Source organism: Choristoneura fumiferana, chromosome 28 (genome assembly GCF_025370935.1).
Source record: "Choristoneura fumiferana chromosome 28, NRCan_CFum_1, whole genome shotgun sequence".
NCBI classification, from domain to species: domain Eukaryota; kingdom Metazoa; phylum Arthropoda; class Insecta; order Lepidoptera; family Tortricidae; genus Choristoneura; species Choristoneura fumiferana.
Genome location: NC_133499.1, coordinates 6,619,117 through 6,640,365, shown reverse-complemented (window position 1 = coordinate 6,640,365; position 21,249 = coordinate 6,619,117). Strand labels below are relative to the sequence as shown.

The window sequence follows — 21,249 nt, the reverse complement described above, 5'->3', positions numbered from 1 at the left end:
AGTTTTAAGTTTTTAGTGATATTTTTGTGTAATCTTTATTTTACGTATTTTTTCTAATAACATGCCGCTTACCAAAGTAATAACTTGTCTTTTATTCTGACTTGGCCTATTCCTATTTAATTTTTAGAGAACCGTGGTGAAAATGGCAAATGGAACCATGTCTTCATCTGTTCTTCTAGACCAGGGTTTAGGTTTAGGGGTCCGTAGCATGTGTATCAGGGGTCCGCAGTAAGTCAGTCTGTAAACATATCTATTAGGAAATTGTGTAGTAAACTTGACGAGAAGTATTGTCGTTGTATTGTTGTTTTATTAATACAAATAAGGCTTTTTTTCATTTCCAACAATACGTATTTCTTGATAGGGGTCCGTGGAATTGTTTGAATTGTGAAAGTGGTCCGTGACTGCAAAAAGTTTAAGAAACCCTGTTCTAGACCCCCGATTTCTATGGCAATTACGTCACAATAGGGTAGTTAGGGGAGTAAACGGAACGGTGTTAATTAATACGGCTGTGAAAATGATGATGATGATGATGCGTGTAAAGATGGTCCCAAAGGAAGACCGGCAGATTGTTGATTTGGGACCATGGGATGTTTATTGTATTTTATTTTTATTTTTACCCATCTCCCATGTTGTCACGAATGAATGATTTTCTTTCTTTTTAATTAAAATTTAATACCTTTATAGAATATATATTACAAGTAATTACAACAAATTAAAAATTTCGTTAGGTTTAAAGTTAAACCCATTACAGGCCATTCCCGGTACCTATATTATTAATTCGCCTATCCTGAAACTTAAGATTGATATTCTTAGCACTACGAAAACCACGTTTACTCCGGAAATTCTGTGAATGAATGGATTAATAAACGTGATTGTTACACCGCACCATTCCGCCGTAGGTGTCTAAATAAAGTGGGTTCAGTTTTCCCTATGTTTGAGGCAATATGACAAAATACAAATACCTACGCATGTTAGACGTTAAAACAATGTTTTCCTTAGTCTTCTTGAAGTCACTGTAAAGTAAAGTGCGTTAGCAAAGGGTTCAACTTATATTTAGAAATAATGAAAACAATTTTGCTTTTACTAGCTTTTTGTGTTCAAATGAGTTTAACACTAGGTAGGTAATATGATTTGTGCAATGTAATTTATCTAAAAAACTATTTTTAACCCCCGACGCAAGAAGAGGGGTGTTATAAGTTTGAGCGCTATGTGTGTGTGTCTGTCTGTGGCACCGTAGCTCTTAAACGGGTGGACCGATTTGAAAGCAGATTGTCTATCGATGGTTCTTAGACATGTTTTATCAAAATTGATTCAGCCGTTTTTGAGATATTGAACTTTGAAGTGACAAAGTCGGGGTTTATCCAACTTTTTGTTGGTTATAGGTTATTTGATATATTTATTTCAAAAATTTATTTTCCGAAAAATGGAACCGACTACAAAGACCTTGAAAATATTTTTTAATGGCTTGAACGCGGTGCCTCAGCAGGAGTGGAACTATAGTCGTCTACCTCACCTACATGTTATATTTGAGCTTCAATCACTTCTGCTGGCTGGCTCGTGCTGAGGCATCGTGACTTCAAGCTTCAAGCTATGTAGGTACTAGAAAATTTTAAAAATAATTTTAGTCAGTTCCATTTTTTTTTGTCTGCGGCGGTTCTTTGGTTAGACTATTAGTAATTTTTCAGGACACCTGTGGTTCACCGGTTTGGATCCAGAACGCACCGAGATAACCCCCCTCAGGTTCGGTAATGGCGCCAACTACGTCTACAAATATAGCGATGGGAATTTCCTGAAAATAAGCTGCGAGTCTAATGCCACCTGTGACGAAAAAGACTTCAAAGTTTTCAGTAAGACCATCCTACTTTATATTATAAACAGTGCCCTTAGTGTAAGTTTTCGGTTACGAAATACGTCTCGGTCGCGTTCGCGTTAAAATCTCCATTTGTATGCAAACACGAGCAGTGCCTCTAGTGTGGCGTTTTCACAAAACGTTCGTTTACTATTCGAAGACGTAAATCGTTCGATCTTCGATACGTAGCCGCCACATGTCCACGGTGCGGCGGTGTCACCTGTTTTCGTTACGATACGCGGACGAAATAGTTTACGTAGCAAACCTACTTGTACTATTACTTATCTGTGCCTACACTAACAAAAGTTGTTGCGCAAACGTTCCGCTAGAGGCGCTGTCCGTGTTTCCATACAAATTGAGATTTTAACGCGAACGCGATCGAGACGTATTTTGTGAACGGGAAAATACACTAAGCATACAGCGCCTCTAGCGGAACGTTTGCGATGTTCGTGTTTGCATACAAATTGAGATTTTAACGCGAACGCGATCGAGACGTATTTTGTAACCGAAAACTTACACTAAGGGTTATATATGTGAAAGTTTGTGAAGATGTTGGGAGGTTTGAATGTTTGTTACTCAATCACGCATTAACAGCTGAACGGATTTACATGAAACTTGGCGTACAGATAGACAAAGATCTGCATTGATACCAGGCGCAGCTCACTCCGCGATTTTATTTTCCGCTACAAGTAGATGTTAGGGCCCCCTAGAGGGTGCTATTCCACTACACGGGCCGCGTGCGAGTGAATACGAGTTATACGATGGAAGGAGAGGCACGATTCTTATTCTTATGCCTAAACGTCACTTTTGTACTGTTGTTTCTTTAAAAAAATATGGCTCTGTCCATCGGAGGACAATTTTGCCAGTGTCTAGTAGTTTTTGCCGTTGTACGGAGAAAAAATCTAGAAAACGAAATATGAGAGGTAATGGTGGATGAACGATGACAGCGCGAATTATCGACTATTTCACTTTTGTACTGCAGTGAGGTTTCTGTAAGTACTTTACTTATTCCGTGATTGAGACATAAGATACTTAATATCCCGGTAATGCGTTGCCATGGGATAATAGGTAGGTATTTGAAGTTTAAACAAGAATAGAGGGCACTGTCCAAGAACGGTGACATACCGTGACCTCGGCTCTCAAGATGTCAACTTCGTTTGCAATCAATAGATGGCGTTGTGCGAGCGAACGTTGTCCTTTCAAATTTGTTACCGTAACATTTTTTGAAGCCAAACTCTAACAGCCTTATTCATAAAAAGTTAGAGCCTCCTTGAAGGCTCCTTGAAGGCCCGATGCTAAAAAACGTGATTCATAAACGTCTGTTAGCGCTAATCAGTCGATCAAGGCTCTGCTAAAGTTAGAGGACCGTAGACCCTCCTTTATCTCCCTGCTAAGTCACAAAATGGCCGCCACAAGTTTGAACAGCTGACTTTGACAAGAGCAAAAAACCATGCCGAAGATATTTTTAGTGAAGGGTGAAGTTACGCAAAGATTTTAAAAAAAACCAGGGTAATTTATTTTCAGGAATTTGTATTTAAAAATCCTCTAAAATTACTGCTACTTTACTACTTTACTAACAATAAATATGAAAAAATAAAATTAGGATGATTAACATAATTACGGCTTTTTGCACTTAAACATACACATGCGGATCGGAAATGGCGGGAAAACAAACATCTCGCTTTTTTTTCCTGCTAATATGCTGTCATGCTGTCAATTTTTTTTTTAATTATCGATGAGGCCATTTTTTGTCTTTGATTTGTCAAGATTGCCAACATAACGCGTCTAATCCGTCTATCAGCAGCTCAACAACTAGCAGACTGCTAGCAAGCGTTTATGAATCATACTTCTTGACAACCGTCTAATAAGCTTAATCAGTCTGCTAAGTAACAGACCGATCAAACCTCAATTAAGGTTTTTTTATGAATAAGGCTGTAAGACATTTATTTATTGCGTTGCCATGGTAACAAGAATCGTGTAAGTAATGGTTGTCGTTGTATATTTCTAAAAATTGGACGGGCGGCGCATAATGTACAACAGTAGTTGAGTTAAGACGGCATTAAGCAATTTATAATGCGGGTGAAGCCGCGGGTTAAGGCTAGTCATCTATAACTGCTTACGAGGGTTTCTGAGACAAGCTAATAAGGGAGCGTTCAAATACTACGTAAGTAGTAACGCATAAACGTTGTGTAACACCCAAATGACCATTTTTACTTAAAAGTTTTTAACTCTTCTTTAACCGGTTTCCAAATTTAGTTGGCATTTTTAGCCTGACTTGCCAGCGCAACTGTGCCAAAAAATGCCAACTGAATTTGAAAAACGGCTAAAGAAAAGCACTATTAAGAAAAAACTTTTAAGTCACTTTGGTGTTACGTAACTCTTAGGAAAGGGGGTTTACCCTTAAAATGTCGACAAACTTTCTTTCTAATATCAGTTAAAAGTCAACGTTTCCTATTCTTTCATTTCATCGAATATTAATTACCCCGAATTATTAAAATGAGTATTTTTAAATCACCGATTTTTAGTTTCTGGAAATATTATTTAATAGATAGTGAACTTGGCAGAACTTCATTTCATATTTCATTCATTATGTAATGAATAGTCGATGAAGTGAAATTATTCCACGAGAAAATATTAGTATTGAATGTTCTATCAATTGTTTTCGATGAAATGAAATTCGATAAATAGTTTGTCGACATTTCAAGGGGCACCCGTGAAAGGGGACGGGGGTACAGAAGAACGTTACGGCGCGTTACATTAGAGCGAGGGAATTTTAAAAATCTTCAAAAATTGCGTTACATATACTGCAGGTGCATATGTTGCAGGTGGTAGGACCTTGTGCAAGGTCCGTCCGGATTGCTACCACCATCTTGCTCGCTAATCCTGCCGTGAAGCAGCAGTGCTTGCACTGTTGTGTTTCGGCGTGGAGAGTAAGACAGCCGGTGAAATTACTGGCACTTGAGGTATCCCATCTTAGGCCTCTAGGTTGGCAACGCATCTGCAATACCCCTGGTGTTGCAGATGTTTATGGGCGGTGGTGATCTCTTACCATCAGGAGACCCACTTGCTCGTTTGCCATCCAGTCGAATAAAAAAAAAGTCCTCTTACCTAAATAAATGATATTTATTTTCAGACGCATCGTCCGGCAAAGTCACTCAGCTGAACACAACTTTCGAGGGAAATCATAAATTAGATGGATCAAGTTTGTTCTGTTCGTGCGAAAATTTAAGGAATAAGACATATCACTCTATAATGCTTGAACTGAAATCGGATAAAGTTGGTAAGAAAGAATATCGAAAAGACAAACTGAAATATAGATGCGCAGGAAAATCAGAAAAATAAGACCAGCGCGGGGAATCGAACCCAGGTCCTCGGCATTCCGTGCCGTGTGCTATACCGCTACACCACCGCTGGAAAACGATACTGCAGGGCTACTACGAAACTCGAAGTTCGTGTCGTGCGGCCCCTCTCGCTCTCGTATTAAATAGTATAAAAGTCAGAGGGACCGCACGACACGAACTTCGAATTTCGAGTTTCGTGGTAGCCCTGCAGACACGAATTTCTCCTATGCACCTCATATCTCAGCTTGTGTTGTTTCTTATTTAGCCACTTAAGCAGCGATACTAGCGACATGCCGTAGCCCTCATCGAGAAACTTTTCGGCACTCCATCGGAACTAATTGCTCACCCGGACAAGAGATATCGTTATTAAGCAATCAAATTAAGATTGTTTTTTTGGAATCTTTTTGTATTTTTTATTTCAATTCCAAATTTTTTAGTTACTTTTACGGTATAGGTCTATTTTCGATATAGGTTTACTGGATGACCGTAAAAGTAACAAAAAAAATTTGGAATTGAAATAAAAAATACAAAAAGATTCCAAAAAAACAATCTTAATTGGTAAGAATAGCTCTGTGATGTAATTTGTCCCAAGATATAAGACTGGCCAGCGAAAGCTGTCCACGCATGTTTTACGAAACTTTAATCTGGTATCATTTTTGAGACTGTCAAAATTGACGTATTGTCATTCTAGACCGGCTTAGATAATTTTGATACTTAGTATTTAGTATTAATTTATTTGGCAAAAAACATAAAATACATAAGGCCTTATTCTAATAAGTCTTACAATATTATGCACCGTGGTAGGGTATAGCCACATTTATAATAATGTTATTTAATTCTATTAGGCAACTAAAAAGTAAGATATCCTACGTACTTGCATTAAAGCTTAAAAACTACGGTTACATATTATAATACTTCTGCTATAAGAAATTATTTTTTGTTTAATTCAACCTACCATCCTCAAAATGCAGAATATTACATATAAGATTGTGTTAGAATTAAAATGATAGAAGATGTGGCATTCACTGCCAATCTGGTCAAAATCGTCCAAAAAATGATGCGTCTGGAATGTAGGTACGTAAATGGGCAATGAACTGACAAAGGTAATAAAAAATACCAAGGGTCTCTTAAAAGTGCATCATAAACTTTCACACATTACTACATACATTTGAATGAAGTCCCGAGTATAGGTAATTTAATATCTGGATAATTTTAATAATTTTATAAGTAAGTATCAACATCGTTTAATCAGCCTCTTTTTTTTTATTTGCCGCGGTTTCTCGTGGAAAGCTTTCGCTGTCAGTCTATTTTTTTTTTGTTATTATAGTTGGCGCTATCGTGAGGTCCGTTCGACAACTTACAACAACACACAACACCACACCACACCACCGCAACACACTTACAACTTTGACATTTGTAATCGTAGCAAGACTGTAATGTCAAACGGTCGACACAATACTAACGCCATCTATTTATTGCGACTAACTTCAAGTTTAACTATTTAGAATAGTGCTATTTTTCGATTGAAATATAATAAGTTACATTTATTTACAGAAATTCATATCGCACTAATATTATAAATGAGAAAGTTTAAATCTGTTTGTTTGTTTGTTAAATAATTTCTACGAGCAATCTAGTGGGCGAATTTACATAGACAGTGACAATTCTTTTCAACCGACGAAAAAAAATGGAGGAGGTTCTCGACGCGTACTTTTTACAGAGTAGTCCGATTTTTTTTACCTACTTTATTTTTGATTTTAATACACAGTCCACAGTGTGTTTTAATTTGTTCACGCGTGTTGTAATGTCAGTAAAGTGCTCGATTGTTTCATGCGATAAACGCAATGCGCACATCAACTTTGTATCAGACAATCTATGCGCTTGCCGCGTAAGACAATGTTTGGTAATGAGGGCTATCGTTTTTTGTCTCACTAGATGGCGCACTGTTGCGTGAGGTTTTTAAGTATGGCTTTCAAAGTCTGTTATTACGGGCGTGAAAACAAAGTTTAGATTAAAATCATATTTAATACACCTTAGAACCGTACCATAAAAATATCGAGCATGCCACAGTGTTGCATAGTCCCCGTTTTGTTCAGAAAAAAGGGAGGACAAAGGTTTCCGAAAGACAAAACTGTCTCAAAACACAGACATTCATTGCCCCGGAACGCATATTTGCCATAATTCATTTCAGAAATTGCAAAATATTTACAAAATTATTCTAATTATAAATAAACCTGCGTAGCTCACCCAAAAGCTATGAGATTTGACATTTCGGAGACCTCACGCTACACTAGCGCCTCGAGTGGCGAATTCATACGCGATAGCCCTCATTAGATTATCCTGATGCAATATTGATGTTCGTCAAACGCAGCGTTTATCGCATCAAATAACTGAGCACTTTACTGAAATTCAATACTTGCTTTTTTTGATCAAATTTAATCGCAGTGTTTTTTGTTTTGGTTTAATTTATCTTTTGAAACTATATTTCAGCCAGACCGTTTTTTACCGGGTTGAATTCAGAGCGACACAAAGGAGAACAATACTATTATAAGGAAGGAGAATTCTTGAATATAGGGTGTGAAACTGAAATTCCTGTAGAAACAAAACGATTTATGTTTTATAGTAAGTTAGCTTATACACACACGTCGTCCCTCTGGTGGGCACAATCCTCTCACAATAAGAGGTTTTGGGCTGTAGTTCCCTCCCACGTGAGACCAGGGGGTTGGGATGGGAACTTACTTCATTGAATTGCTTCTCAGGTTTTTCGTGGTAAGTTTCAAATGTAGTTTCGCGCATGGATTTTGAAAAACAGAGGTGTGAGCCGGGGTTTGAAACTTTGAATCCACGATTCTCTGCTTGAGAAGACATGGCTTAAACCAGGGTTTCTACACAAACATAGCGTAATACCAGGGCCCTCTTCCCCACTGGGCACACTGGGCACGTGCCCAGGGCCCCGCGATGGATTGGGGCTCCCTAGTCCCTACTCCCATTACCAAACGATAACTGATAGCTACTCTACTCTCGCCTGAAAATCAGGCTTACCGAATGCAGCATGTTGTGCCTCTAGGTATATATAGTATAGGTGGAAGACGGCCCTGCGTAATACATAGACATACATACCTGTAATACCTTGTGTGACTCACCAGGTTGTATCTCATGACCCGTGATAGCTAGACAGTTGAAATTTACACAGATGATGTATTTCTGTTGCCGCTATAACAACAAATACTAAAAATTAAATAAAATAAATATTTAAGGGGGGCTCCCATACAACAAACGTGATTTTTTTGCCGTTTTTTGCTCGATATTAATAACAGCAACAGGTAAACGCATAAAATATTCATAGAATATTTAGTCGTGAATATTTAAAAATAAATAGTGAAATTAAAACAATATAAATATTTAAGGGGAGCTCCCATACAACAAACGTGCTTTTTTTGCTAATGTCTATTGTTGTAAAAATAATGGTACCTACGGAACCCTTCGTGCGCGAGTCTGAGTCGCACTTGACCGGTGTTTCTGTTCCAGATTTGACACTGGACAGGTATAGACATTTGTTTCATAGCCGCTTTCAGGCAGTTGGTGATGAATCTTTGCTTGGGTCACGACTGCACTGTGTCTACGAGAATCCAGAAGGGGCTTATATTCAAATAAAAATCAGGTTCCAAAATTTTAAAAAAAGTAAGTTTTCCCAAAGTCTTTGCTTTCCTTCAAATTTTATACCGGATGGGCCCTGTAACAGGAGCATTAAATTAAAACACCGGTTCTGCTACTCAAATGGAATTACTTTAGTTCTGCAACTTTCAAACATAAAGTAGTTTTATCATTATATTTAATTTTATTCCTAATGATTTAATGGTATTTTCAATGTACGGCGTCCAATAGTCTAGATTACATCTCCTGTCACGTAGCAAAATGACGGATTTCGCAATACATTGCTTGTCCAGTTAAATTTTAAAGTATAATAAAAATTATAATATAAGTTATTTTCAAAAGTTGTAGAACTTAATTAGCTCAAACAAAGTGGAAGCTGTGGTTTATTTTTGCTCCTGTTACATGGCCCACCACCTTGTATGTGCTTTAAGGCCGCTCGTAGACGTTCGTTGAAACAACGGACGTCTACAAGTGGCCTAAAGGAGCAAGGGGCATATAGATTAGTAGGATACGAAAGGATTAGTAGAATAGTTTTATTAAAATCTGAATGTCTGAATTTTTTGAAATGAAGTTATAATTGTGACTAGTGGTATAATATAGGTGATATAGTATTAATTGATTATTTTTGTAACTACCTATACTATTTTGACATTATTCTATATAATTTAATGATAATTACTTAATGAAATGTGAATTATTATTACTATGATTATTATTATGATTATGATTAACATCATTTGTACCATAATTCGAGCAAATAAAACTTTGAACTTCGAACTTAAAAATTAGACAGTATAATTAATTCAATTTTTTATATTTCAGGGTTATATGACAAACTACAACCTGACAAGCCAATATTATCCTATACTGACATAATTATAATCGTTTCTATCGGCACTATCTTAGTAATAATCTTTTTAGTTCTCGATATAAGAATTATACTTGATATATGCACATATTTACTGATACTTTGTAAGTCAGGGTGGAAAAATATTACAGTCTCTTTTGCTCAGCTGGGCAGAAAGATGAAAACGAAAAAGACAGATGCAGCGGCGGTTTTAACGGAGAAGTGGACTAAAGTGGTGAAGGTGGAAATGCATGGTGAGAAAGATGCTTCGGTAAGTTATTAGGGTACCCAGCTCTGAAATTTTCAATATGTCTGCGTTTCCACCAGAAATGGGTGAGGATATATTGCGAGGATGTGTTTTTCATGAACCAATAGAAACGCTTCATTTACCTATTCTCGCTTCGCTCAGCTAGGTCTCAACTCTCAACCCAACTGTTGAACTTCAAGTTACTTAACAGGTTCTAGACCACTATGCAGTGGCGTAGCTACCAAGGGGCTAGGCGGGGCAGTGCCCCGGGGCCCTCAAGCTCAGGGGGCCCTCGAAATTCTGCTTTATAGCTGATGATAAAGTTGCTTAGCATTTTTAAAGTATTTGTATATATAATGATTTTACTTCAAAAAACCTTACCAGTTTTGATAGCAGTGGGCCCCATTTTTTTATTTGCCCCAGGGCCCTAGGTTACCTAGCTACGCCACTGCCACTATGCTTATAAATACTGTATAGATTCAGGCGTTACTTTGCGGAGGTCCATGTTAAAAGAAATGGAATATCTGTCTTGCTCCTCCGCCAAGTAGTGAGGCCAAGTCGTGCGAAACAGCTACGTTTGAGTTGGAACCATAAACCAAATCCCGAAAATCCCGACTTTGTTTATGGTTGTGGTGGTGGTGGTTCTCTTGGCGGTGGGTTCAGTTACGTGTGCGTTGGTTAATTGCGTTTTTTGTGGAGGGAGGGTGGTTTTAAATTGCATGAAAAAACATTTTTTCCAACTCAAACGTAGCGGTTTCGCACGACTTGGACTCACTACTTGGCGGAGGAGCAAGACAGATATTCCATTTTTTTTTCACTATGCTTATTTTTACCTTTTGAGATTTTTTAAAGGCAATTGTTTTTTTTTTATTTGTTTATTGTATTTCAGATAATGCCAATTATAAGCATAGAAAAAGTGCAGTACACAGAATTCTCAGGCACAAAGGCGTCGTGTGTGTCTACAGAGTACATTCTACCAATAGACACCAAATGGGAGTTGCCTCGCGAAAGTCTATCGTTCGGTGATATACTGGGGGAGGGAGAATTTGGAAGAGTTCTCAAAGCCGAGTACGTTAGGACCGCTGATTCGAGATTACCGGGTGTTGTGGCTGTGAAAATGTTAAAAGGTTAGTTAAAAGCTTTTTAGGGTTCCCTACATCAGGGGGGAAACATTACAGACTACATCAGGGTTACTCAAAGCGGGGTACGCGAACCCCTAGGGGTTCGCTATTCGACGGTAGGGGGTTCGCGACAAGGTTTACGTGACTCCAAAAACCACCAGGCTGCAAGACTAGCAAGATGATTAAGATTGGTTTTTGGAGTCTTTTAGTATTTGTTATTTTTAGTTTCTCCAACAGTCAATTTTATTACTTTCTTTGGGGGGGGTTCGCTATCGTGTAGAAACTTTAACAGGGGTACGTGGAGCCATAAGTTTGAGAAACCCTGGACTACTTAAACAAAAAAGTAACTGCTGCCAGAAAAGACCGTTAGGTTCGATTGGAACCGCAGGATTACTTTTTTTGTGGACTAGGGGGAAAACGAAGAAACCTGAAAACCTGATGGTAAGCGATTATCATCGCCTATAGACACCTGCAACACCAGAGGAGTCACAAGTGCGTTGCCGGTCTTTTAGGTAGGAGTACGCTCTTTTCTTGAAGGCTTACTTTACTCTACTTGCTTACTTACTTACTTTACGCTACTCTAAATTATTAAAAATGCGACTATATTTAACCTTTTTAGGGTTCCGTAGCCAAAATGGCAAAAACGGAACCTTTATAGTTTCGCCATGACTGTCTGGTCTGTCTGTCTGTCCGTCGGCGGCTTTGCTCAGGGACTATCAATGCAGAAAGCTGTAATTTTGCACGAATATATATGTAAACTATACCTACCGACAAAATGGTACAATAAAAAAATCAAAATTTTTTTTAGAGTACCTCCCATAGAGGTAAAGTGGGGGTGTTTTTTTTTGTCATCCGATCTTGTAGTGTGGGATATCGTTGGATAGGTCTTTAAAACCATGACGGGGTTGCTGAAATGATTTTTCGATTCAATTCAACTTTAAAGTGCAAATTTTAATTAAAATCGTGCGTCCCCCCCATCTAAAATCTAAACCGGTGGGTGGATTTTTTTTCAAAATTCAGGATGGTATTAAGTATATCAAACTTACAAGGAAAACTATAACGGTTAAGTTTTCCGGAGAATTATTAGTAGTTTAAGAGTAAATAGCAGCCTAAGGTATAAAATATACCTAAACTTGGAATATTCCATACAAAATACGAAATCCTTAGAAAAATATTACTAAATTTTTTCGTAATGGCCACGGAACCCTATTTAGGGCGTGTCCGTCACGCTCTTGGCCGGTTTTAATTAGATATCTCATTCATTAGGCTACCACTGTTGATTTATTTTCACAGAGGAACATTCGGACTCAGACATGACGGCTCTGGTCTCTGAAATGGAGATAATGAAGATGATAGGAAAGCACGAAAACGTCGTCAATCTGCTCGGCTGCTGCACCCAGGACGGGCCACTGTGCGTCGTCGTGGAATACGCCAGCAATGGCTGTCTTCGGGAGTTTCTGAATAAACATAACCCCAAGTAAGTAAGATGGCGTGCCTTGACGCGTGGCGTCGGTAGTTAAGTAGAAACACACTGCCTGCAAGGGTCGGGTGGCGCGTGTGCCCCCTCTCGCCGATCTAGATCGACTGGATTTTTCCACGTGGGAGTGCGTGTAGTGTCTTATATGGCGTGTGGCCATTGTAAATATGTGGGGTTGATTAGTACTGATAAGCGTCGGATGGCGTGGCATGGCGTCGTGTTTTAGTAGTGTGTTTCTACCTTCACTCATTTTCCTCATCATCATTATCATCATCCTAGGCTATTAACGTCCCACTGCTGGGCACCGGCCTCCTCTCAGAATGATGATGGGGACTTTGCTCATTTTTGTAAAAGAAAGCCTATAACCACCGCTACGAGATGGCGCTAGTTTCGCTACAAAATATTTTTTGTCATCAGATGTTCCCCTGGAGGTGTTAGCCAACTAAACGAGCGGGTTTTGGTTCAATTTGCACTGCAAGTTGCTAAAGGGATGGAGTTCCTGGTGTCGCGAGGGGTAAGTTTTTTTTATAAAACAAGTGTAAAATTAGCATGCGGGTCACCTGATGGGAAGCAATCACCGCCGCTCATGGACACCTGATTACACTAGGGGTGTCACAGGTGCTTTTCCGGCCCTTTGGAAGACTGATAGGCTCGTTTTTTAAAGATCCCTAAGCTGTACTCTCCGCCATAGTATGGCCATTGGCCATTATGCCTCTTCCCGCTCATCTCGGCTCCCAGTGTCCCAGTTAACCGACTGGTTCGCAGCCGTAGAGTTAGCGTCGCCTTTTCCAAATGTTTACTTCTACTCGACAACAGAGGGCGCTAATGTCTGGATCTAGGATCGCGTTGGAATTCGAGACCTTGTCCAGAGGCCTTATTTAAATACTTGAAATCACAATCGTTTTTTTCTCCACCTCTTTCTGACACACGGTATAAGGTGAAGGTAGAGAGAGATGGCGAATGTGATTGCGAACGTATCAGGTCTGAATCTGTGTCCGACCGCGTCGGATCCGAGTACGGTTCAGTTCCGGATCCGGTTCCGGTTCCAGGTCCATGTCTACATGTGTGTGTGTGTGTGTGTGTGTGTGTGTGTGTGTGTGTGTGTCTATCTGTGGCACCGTAGCGTAGCGTAGGTTATACATCATGTTTTCTTCCAGTGCATTCACCGCGACTTGGCAGCCCGCAACGTGCTGGTCTCAGGCGACCTCACAATCAAAATAGCCGACTTCGGCCTCGCCCGCGACGTCCGCGACTACGCGTACTACCGGAAAAGGTCTGCCGGAAGACTGCCTGTGCGGTGGATGGCCCCGGAATCGTTGGAGAACAATTATTATACGGAGCATTCTGACGTGTGAGTTTGTATTTACACTTTAACGATCCGTCCAGAGACGTAAATCTTTTTTGCTGATTTTGCTTTGATCTTTTTGTATTTTACATAAATACAAACTGAAATACTTACTATTTTCGATATGGGTTTTACGGGATGACCGTAAAAGTAGAAAAAATTTGGTATTGAAATAAAAAATACAAAAAGATTCCAAAAACCGATCTTAATTTGAGAGAGAGAGAGAGAGGCATTTATTTACACATATTCGATACACATAAAAATACATTAGAAAAAAAAACAACTAACTGTTTATAATTATTAAATAGATTAATTTGATTCTCTTGTTTGGGTGAGCGGTTAATTCCGATCACAGGTTCCAATGGAGTGCTGAAGTAACTAAATAAGAAACAAACAGGCTGAGATATGTGGTGCGTAAGAGAAATTCGTGTCTGTACCGTTCGGGAGCGGTTCGATTCCCCAGCGCTGGTCTTATTCTTTTTTCGATATGGACTGTTAAAGGCTGATAAAGAACATGAAATATATAAACACTATGGTCATTCAGATTGTATGTATGTGTGTGTGTGTGTGTGTGTGTGTGTGTGTTGTGTGTGTATAGTTCATCCTCAGGCCACCAGTTAGCGCCTATTACTATAGATGCAAATTTGACCAAAGTTTTTTTTTTTCAATTTATTTAAATAAAAAATGCAAATACATTGTACCTTAAATTAAATGTTCGCCAAACTGTGAGACAGTTTGTTGGCGTTGCGCTCAATCAAATCTTAAACTACGACAAGTTAGGTACTTTACACTAAGATAACAAAAAATAATACCAATACGGCATACGATAACTACAAACTTTTATGTATATTTTGGTTCAATAGAAATTGCAGACAAGACAACAAGACAAGACAAGACAAGAATTGCCACTCTTTTTCTCTATAGCAACAATACTCTTTGCTCTAACGTCAAACGAACCTGACGATACTACCGCCATCTAGCGATATTTTCCTATCATAGAAATGAACTGAAATAGTTTATTTCGCTTTAAACATGGTAAAATTGGTCTTATAAACAGTCCAAATGGTCTGTGGCATGTCTAACCAGATACATCGGCATGCAAACAACATCTTATTTTGTAAACCCTCATTAGTATTTCTTTTGCAGATGGTCCTTCGGCGTACTGTTTTGGGAGATCATGACTTTCGGCTGTACCCCATACAGGAAACTGCCCGTACACTTTCTATATGATTATTTGAAATCAGGAAACCGATTGTCCAGACCTGAAATCTTCCAGGAAACAATGTAAGACTTGCTTTTACTTCCCTTCATCATCATCATCCCAGCCGATACACGTCCCACTGCTGCGCACAGGCCTCCTCTCAGAATGAGAGGGCTTGGGCAGTAGTTCCCACAAGGGCCCAGTGCGGATTGAGAACTTCACACACACCATTGAATTGCTCCGCAGGTTTGTGCAGGTTTCCTCACGATGTTTTGTGGTGAATTTAAAATGTAATTTCGCACATGAATTAGGAAAAAGAACATTTTTAACAAAAAAGTAAAAAAAAAATAACAAAAAATGGAACCGACTACAAAACTCTTGAAAATATTTTTCTAGGTTGGTTTCCTCACGATGTTTTCCTTCACCGTAAAGCTTGTGGTAAATTTCAAATGTAATTTCGCACATGAATTTTGAAAAACTCAGGTAGTGTGAGCCGGGGTTTGAACCCACAAACCTCTGCTTGAGAGGTGATAGGTCAAACCACTAGGCCACCACTTCTTTTCTTGCTTAGGGCACCTTAGGGTATTAAATATGATTTAAATGTAAATTTTGTTTTCAAACTAACCAATGTACTTCAGGCAGGACCATTGTCTACAGTGGCGCCAGCTGGTGATCGCGAAAACGGTAGCCCTCATTGTATGATCTGCGATTCTGATATATTTTTATTCTTTTCAGTTACACATTGATGTTGGAATGCTGGAAGTTTGATCCTGAAGAGCGACCCCGTTTTTCGTGTTTAGTGGTTAAATTACAAGATATACTAAATGAAACAGCGCTATAGCACTGTTCCGGCACACAAAACAGCAAAATGTTTCCTATATGCTTGTCTGGTAATAGTCCTTTGCCATTTACTTCGCGTCGCTGCCGTCAAGAATATAGCGCGCGTGCCCAGCAACGGACTACTTAATAGTGGGGCAGAAAGGGCTCAACCATAGGCTTCCCCCTCATGGGCCTCCATATTCACAAGTTCTCTAGATGCAAGTCCTGAACAAGGATGAAAATAATTTTAATAATAATTAGTTTTATAGTTTACAAATATCTATTTATTTATGTAGTCTTATGTAGTTAATGGTGTGTAGTGGACGTTTTTATTTTGTAACATAGTTTAGTTTATAAATAGTTTTTGTCTTGGATGTTAGATAGTTTTTATTATACACAATATTGTAGGATAGGAATTCATGAATTTGTTATATTGAATAAATATATCCTGGTACTTATGGATGGATTGTGATAGATTATTATGTGTACCTACTTTTGTGAATTCACCCAAAATAGAGAAACAAAACTGTAACAATATACAGCCTTAAATACAGTAAAATATTAGGGATGTATAAAATGAGTTAGTAATGTAATAATAATAAATAGAAATAATTTAGAGGTGTATATATTCGATGTGGGTTGCATACCCGTGTCGGGGCAGATATTTGTATGAAAAATACGTATGTTTGTTCTCGGGTCTTGGGTGTTTAAAATGTATTTAAGTATGTATCTATCTATATAATTATATTTATCCGTTGCTTAGTACCCATAACACAAGCTTTGCTAAGCGAATTGTCCCGTGATAGTTATTTTTTCTATTTTATTTTATATTATCGAAATATCAAAATAAAGTAGGTAATTGCATATTCAACTAACAGAGGTGTAAAAATCCTCCATGTGCAGAAAATAGTAATAAACGAGAATAGATACGAAGTTCCATAGTTTCGGATATGAGCTACTAGATGGCAGCAGAGTACTATTAATTTATTGAATCAGGCGTTACTTTGCGGAGGTCCATATCAATGAACTAAAATAATTTCCTGCTCACCGCGACCTTACGATAGCTAAGCTTATGCAAAATATGCGTGTTCATGCAGTTCCTCCACCTCCACACTGTAAGAACACACACAAAATCACACAAACCCATCTATCACCACCACCACATACACTGACGCGTTTCGAATCAAACAGAGCTCATCTTCAGAGTGACACAACCGTACACCATGCTAACAACTGATAACAACTGGTAGCATGATTTGAGTCTAACAACTGGTAGCATGGTGTACGGTTGTGTCACTCTGAAGATGAGCTCTGTTTGAGTTCGAAACGCGTCAGTGTAGTGTGGTGGTGGTGATAGATGGGTTGTGTGATTTGTGTGTGTTCTTACAGTGTGGAGGTGGAGGAACTGCATGAACACGCATATTTTGCATAAGCTTAGCTATCGTAAGGTCGCGGGTGAGCAAGGAAATTATTTTAGTTCATTTAGAGTACTATTAGTTATTCTGTGACACCAGTTCACGATGACACTATTTGTATGTACCTACCAAAAATGTCTAATGTAATAGTGACATCTGTTACATACGCAATACAAACTCGAACAAGTTTTATGATTTACAGAGCGCTAAGCTACCGATGTAGTTTCGCTACTCCTCAACAGATGGCGTAAAAACTAATTTCTATCCTTTTTCACGAAATCTACTCACTGATAGATGGCACACGTCGTCGACTTACAAGATTGTTTCAAAAGACAAAACGAAACAAGTAAAAAAGTACAACAATCCCGCCTTTTTTAATCCGGCGCTCTTACCTTCCCTCTCACTCGTATTAAATAATATACCTAAGCGTCAGCGGTACGGCAACATACGAAGTTCGAATGAACTTAGTACCTAGTTCTGTGGTAGTAGATATAGGGCCAGCGGGGCTACTACGAAACTCGAAACTCGAAGTTCGTGTCGTGCGGTCCCTCTGACACTTATACTATTTAATACGAGAGCGAGAGGGACGGTACGATACGAACTCCGAGTTTCGAGTTTCGTAGTAGCCCTGCAGGTTGTCCAATAAACGTTTTGTACGTTTTGTCTTGCTCGCTAATCCTACCGTGAAGCAGCAGTGCCTGCACTGTTGTGTTTCGGCGTGGAGAGTAAGACAGCCGGTGAAATTACTGGCACTTGAGGTATCCCATCTTAGGCCTCTAGGTTGGCAACGCATCTGCAATCCCCCTAATGTTGCAGGCGTCTATGGGCGGTAGTAATCTCTTACCATCAGGAGACCCACTTGCTCGTTTGCCATCCAGTCGAATAAAAAAAAAGTACAAGAGGCAATAATATTGTATTAAATTTCAATAAATAATACGCGTTTCTGAAATTTTATGACGCATTTTGACCATTATGCCCAGAACACTGTAAGTATATTCAATTTGCAGTCTGTGCAGTAATTATTTCGTCCAAGAATCAATCATACATCTGACATGCACTCATCTTATACAATACAATGTCAAATTTATCCCTTTAAGGTATTTCTACCCCCTAAATCTTTGAGGAGATGAGAACATAATAATAATATAAACATTAATTTCTGCAAAAAAAAAATCCAGTAATATCAACAAAAAATCGAATACAATAATAATATAAAAATTCTATAAATACCGTTTCCCGCTCTTTTAAGACATTTTTTTTTACTCTTGGCCAAGGGCACGGAGTCATTCAGCCTTTAAAAAAATAAATCACTAGTGTAATGACGGGTGAAATGTTGCATATATTTATTGTATAGATATTGAATAGGCATTTTAACATTAGTTACGACTCCACAGATGGCCGTATTAATTTGCAATAAAAATACAACCCCTTTATGTTTATTATGATCATGTTTAATAGAAACTGAGGAGCGATTCGATTAGAAAGTGGTACTCGTAAATTATCTGTGGACTTCTACAGAACTACTGATGAATAAAAGAAGATAAATCCCCGAATTTGTCACTTCAAAGTTCAATATCTCAAAAACAGCTGAACCGATTTTGATGAAACATGTCTAAGAACCATCGCTAGAAAACCTGATTTAAAAAAAACGCATTCAAATTGGTCTACCCGTTTAAGAGCTACGGTGCCACAGACGAAGAAATACAAAGAAGAAGCGCGTCAAAGTTCGGGAGTAGAAAGCTGTGACGTCACCCCGTGCTACACTTTTCAGCACGGCGTTTAACTGAGGGCTACTCCGAAATTCGAAAATCGAAGTTCATAACGTGCCGTCCCTCTCGCTCTCGTATTAAATAGTATAAGTGTCAGAGAACGGAACGACACGAACTTCGATTTTCGAATTTCGTAGTAGCCCCGCTGGTATATATATATATATCTTTCTAGCAATGATAGTCTCTGAGCAAAAGCGCGGACGGACAGAGAGACAGACAGACAAAACTATAAGGGTTTCATTTTTGCCATTTTGGCTACGGAGCGGCCTTACAAATACCTCGCAAGTCCTTGTGTACTTCAAAAAGTACAAATGAATCGTAAGAATAACTGCCACATGTACTTGGTGGAGTACAATACGGATGTTGACACAATTAAAAAATAATTCGAAGACACGACTCCATTAGAAAAACGCTTTATTTTATGATTGGTTATTTGGAGTCTTTTTGTATTTTTTATTTCAACTCCAAATTTGTTACTTTTACGGTATCCCGTGAAACCATATCGAAAATACAAACTGAGACATGTATGCACAGAAAACCAGAAAAAGAGACCAGCGCTGGGAATCGAACCCAGGTCCTCAGCAATCCGTGCTGCGTGCTATAAAACCCCTACACCAGCGCTGTAGAAATGAATCGTAAGAATAACTGCCACATGTACTTGGTGGAGTACAATACGGATGTTGACACAATTAAAAAATAATTCGAAGACACGACTCCATTAGAAAAACGCTTTATTTTATGATTGGTTATTTGGAGTCTTTTTGTATTTTTTATTTCAACTCCAAATTGTTACTTTTACGGGTATCCCGTGAAACCATATCGAAAATACAAACTGAGACATGTATGCACAGAAAAACCAGAAAAAGAGACCAGCGCTGGGAATCGAACCCAGGTCCTCAGCAATCCGTGCTGCGTGCTATAAACCCCTACACCCAGCGCTGGTCTCTTTTTCTGGTTTTCTGTGCATCCATGTCTCAGTTTGTATTTTCGATATGGTTTCACGGGATACCCGTAAAAGTAACAAATTTGGAGTTGAAATAAAAAATACAAAAGACTCCAAATAACAATCATAATTTGATTGCTTAGTAGCGACATCTCTTGTCTGTGAGCGGTTGGTTCCGAAGAATGTGACGTCTCTCGATGAGAGCGAAAACATAGATGTCGCTAGTGCTGCTGCATAAGTAGCGTAGTAGAAATAAGCAACCTGAGATATGTATGCATAGGAAAAATTCGTGTCTAAATCCTGTCCAGCGGTGGTGTAGGGTTATAGCACGCAGCACGGCTTTATTTTAGCCCTAAAACCAGATTAATTTTCGATTAAGTGCAAAACTAGATTTTTTGTTGCTTTAAAACAAATAAACAGTTAGTTGATTGAGTGTGCGAACAAGTGACGTCATATGTTGGTATTTCCATTCAAACTCTATGGGAAATTGTTTTGACAGCTCATAAAAAGTACGTCAGTTGATTGTGAGTCAACATCCCTATTGTTACATATAATATATGAGCTTTAAATGAGGGCTATCGTTTTTAGTCTCACTAGATGGCGCACTGTTGCGTGAGGTTTTTAAGTATGGCTTTCAAAGTCTGTTATTACGGGCGTGAAAACAAAGTTTAGATTAAAATCATATTTAATACAACTTAAAACCGTACCATTAAAATGTTTAGCATGCCACAGTGTTGCATAGTCCTCGTTTGTTCGGAATAAAGGGAGGACAAAGGTTTCCGAAAGACAAAACTGTCTCAAAACACAGACACTCATTGCCCCGGAGCACATATTTGCCATAATTAATTTCAGATATTGCAAAATATTCACAAAATTATTCTAATTATAAATAAACCCGCTTAGCTCACCCAAAACCTATGAGATTTCACATTTCGGAGACCTCACGCTACACTAGCGCCTCTAGCGGCAAATTCATACGCGATAGCCCTCATTTAAACTTACAATTCTCTAGAACAATGTAATGATAAAAAAGTCAGGACTACGATACGATGTTAAAACGATTCGCCATGTTATGACATATTCATACCCTATTGTTATAAATATCCATTCGTGCAATTATTAGAATGGTCGCGGGCAGTTTAAAAGGGGTAGCCAGATTGTTGATGCGGCACTGATTCGTGCTTAGCGATTTAAAAAGGGTTTCCAGAATCGAAACCGGAA

At 38.7% G+C, this 21,249-nt stretch overlaps 1 protein-coding gene across 1 annotated transcript; it reads left to right on the top strand.

The window, feature by feature from the left end:
* The first annotated feature begins 1,024 nt into the window (after window positions 1-1,024).
* On the top strand, window positions 1,025-13,891 carry LOC141443764 (fibroblast growth factor receptor homolog 1-like). The gene is made up of 10 exons (XM_074109113.1): window positions 1,025-1,117; window positions 1,686-1,847; window positions 4,983-5,129; window positions 7,681-7,812; window positions 8,719-8,871; window positions 9,844-9,962; window positions 10,828-11,065; window positions 12,353-12,536; window positions 12,954-13,050; window positions 13,694-13,891. Exons 1-10 carry the CDS (start codon window positions 1,063-1,065, stop codon window positions 13,889-13,891), a joined length of 1,485 nt encoding a protein of 494 aa, XP_073965214.1. The 5' UTR covers window positions 1,025-1,062.
* The last annotated feature ends 7,358 nt before the right edge of the window (window positions 13,892-21,249 follow it).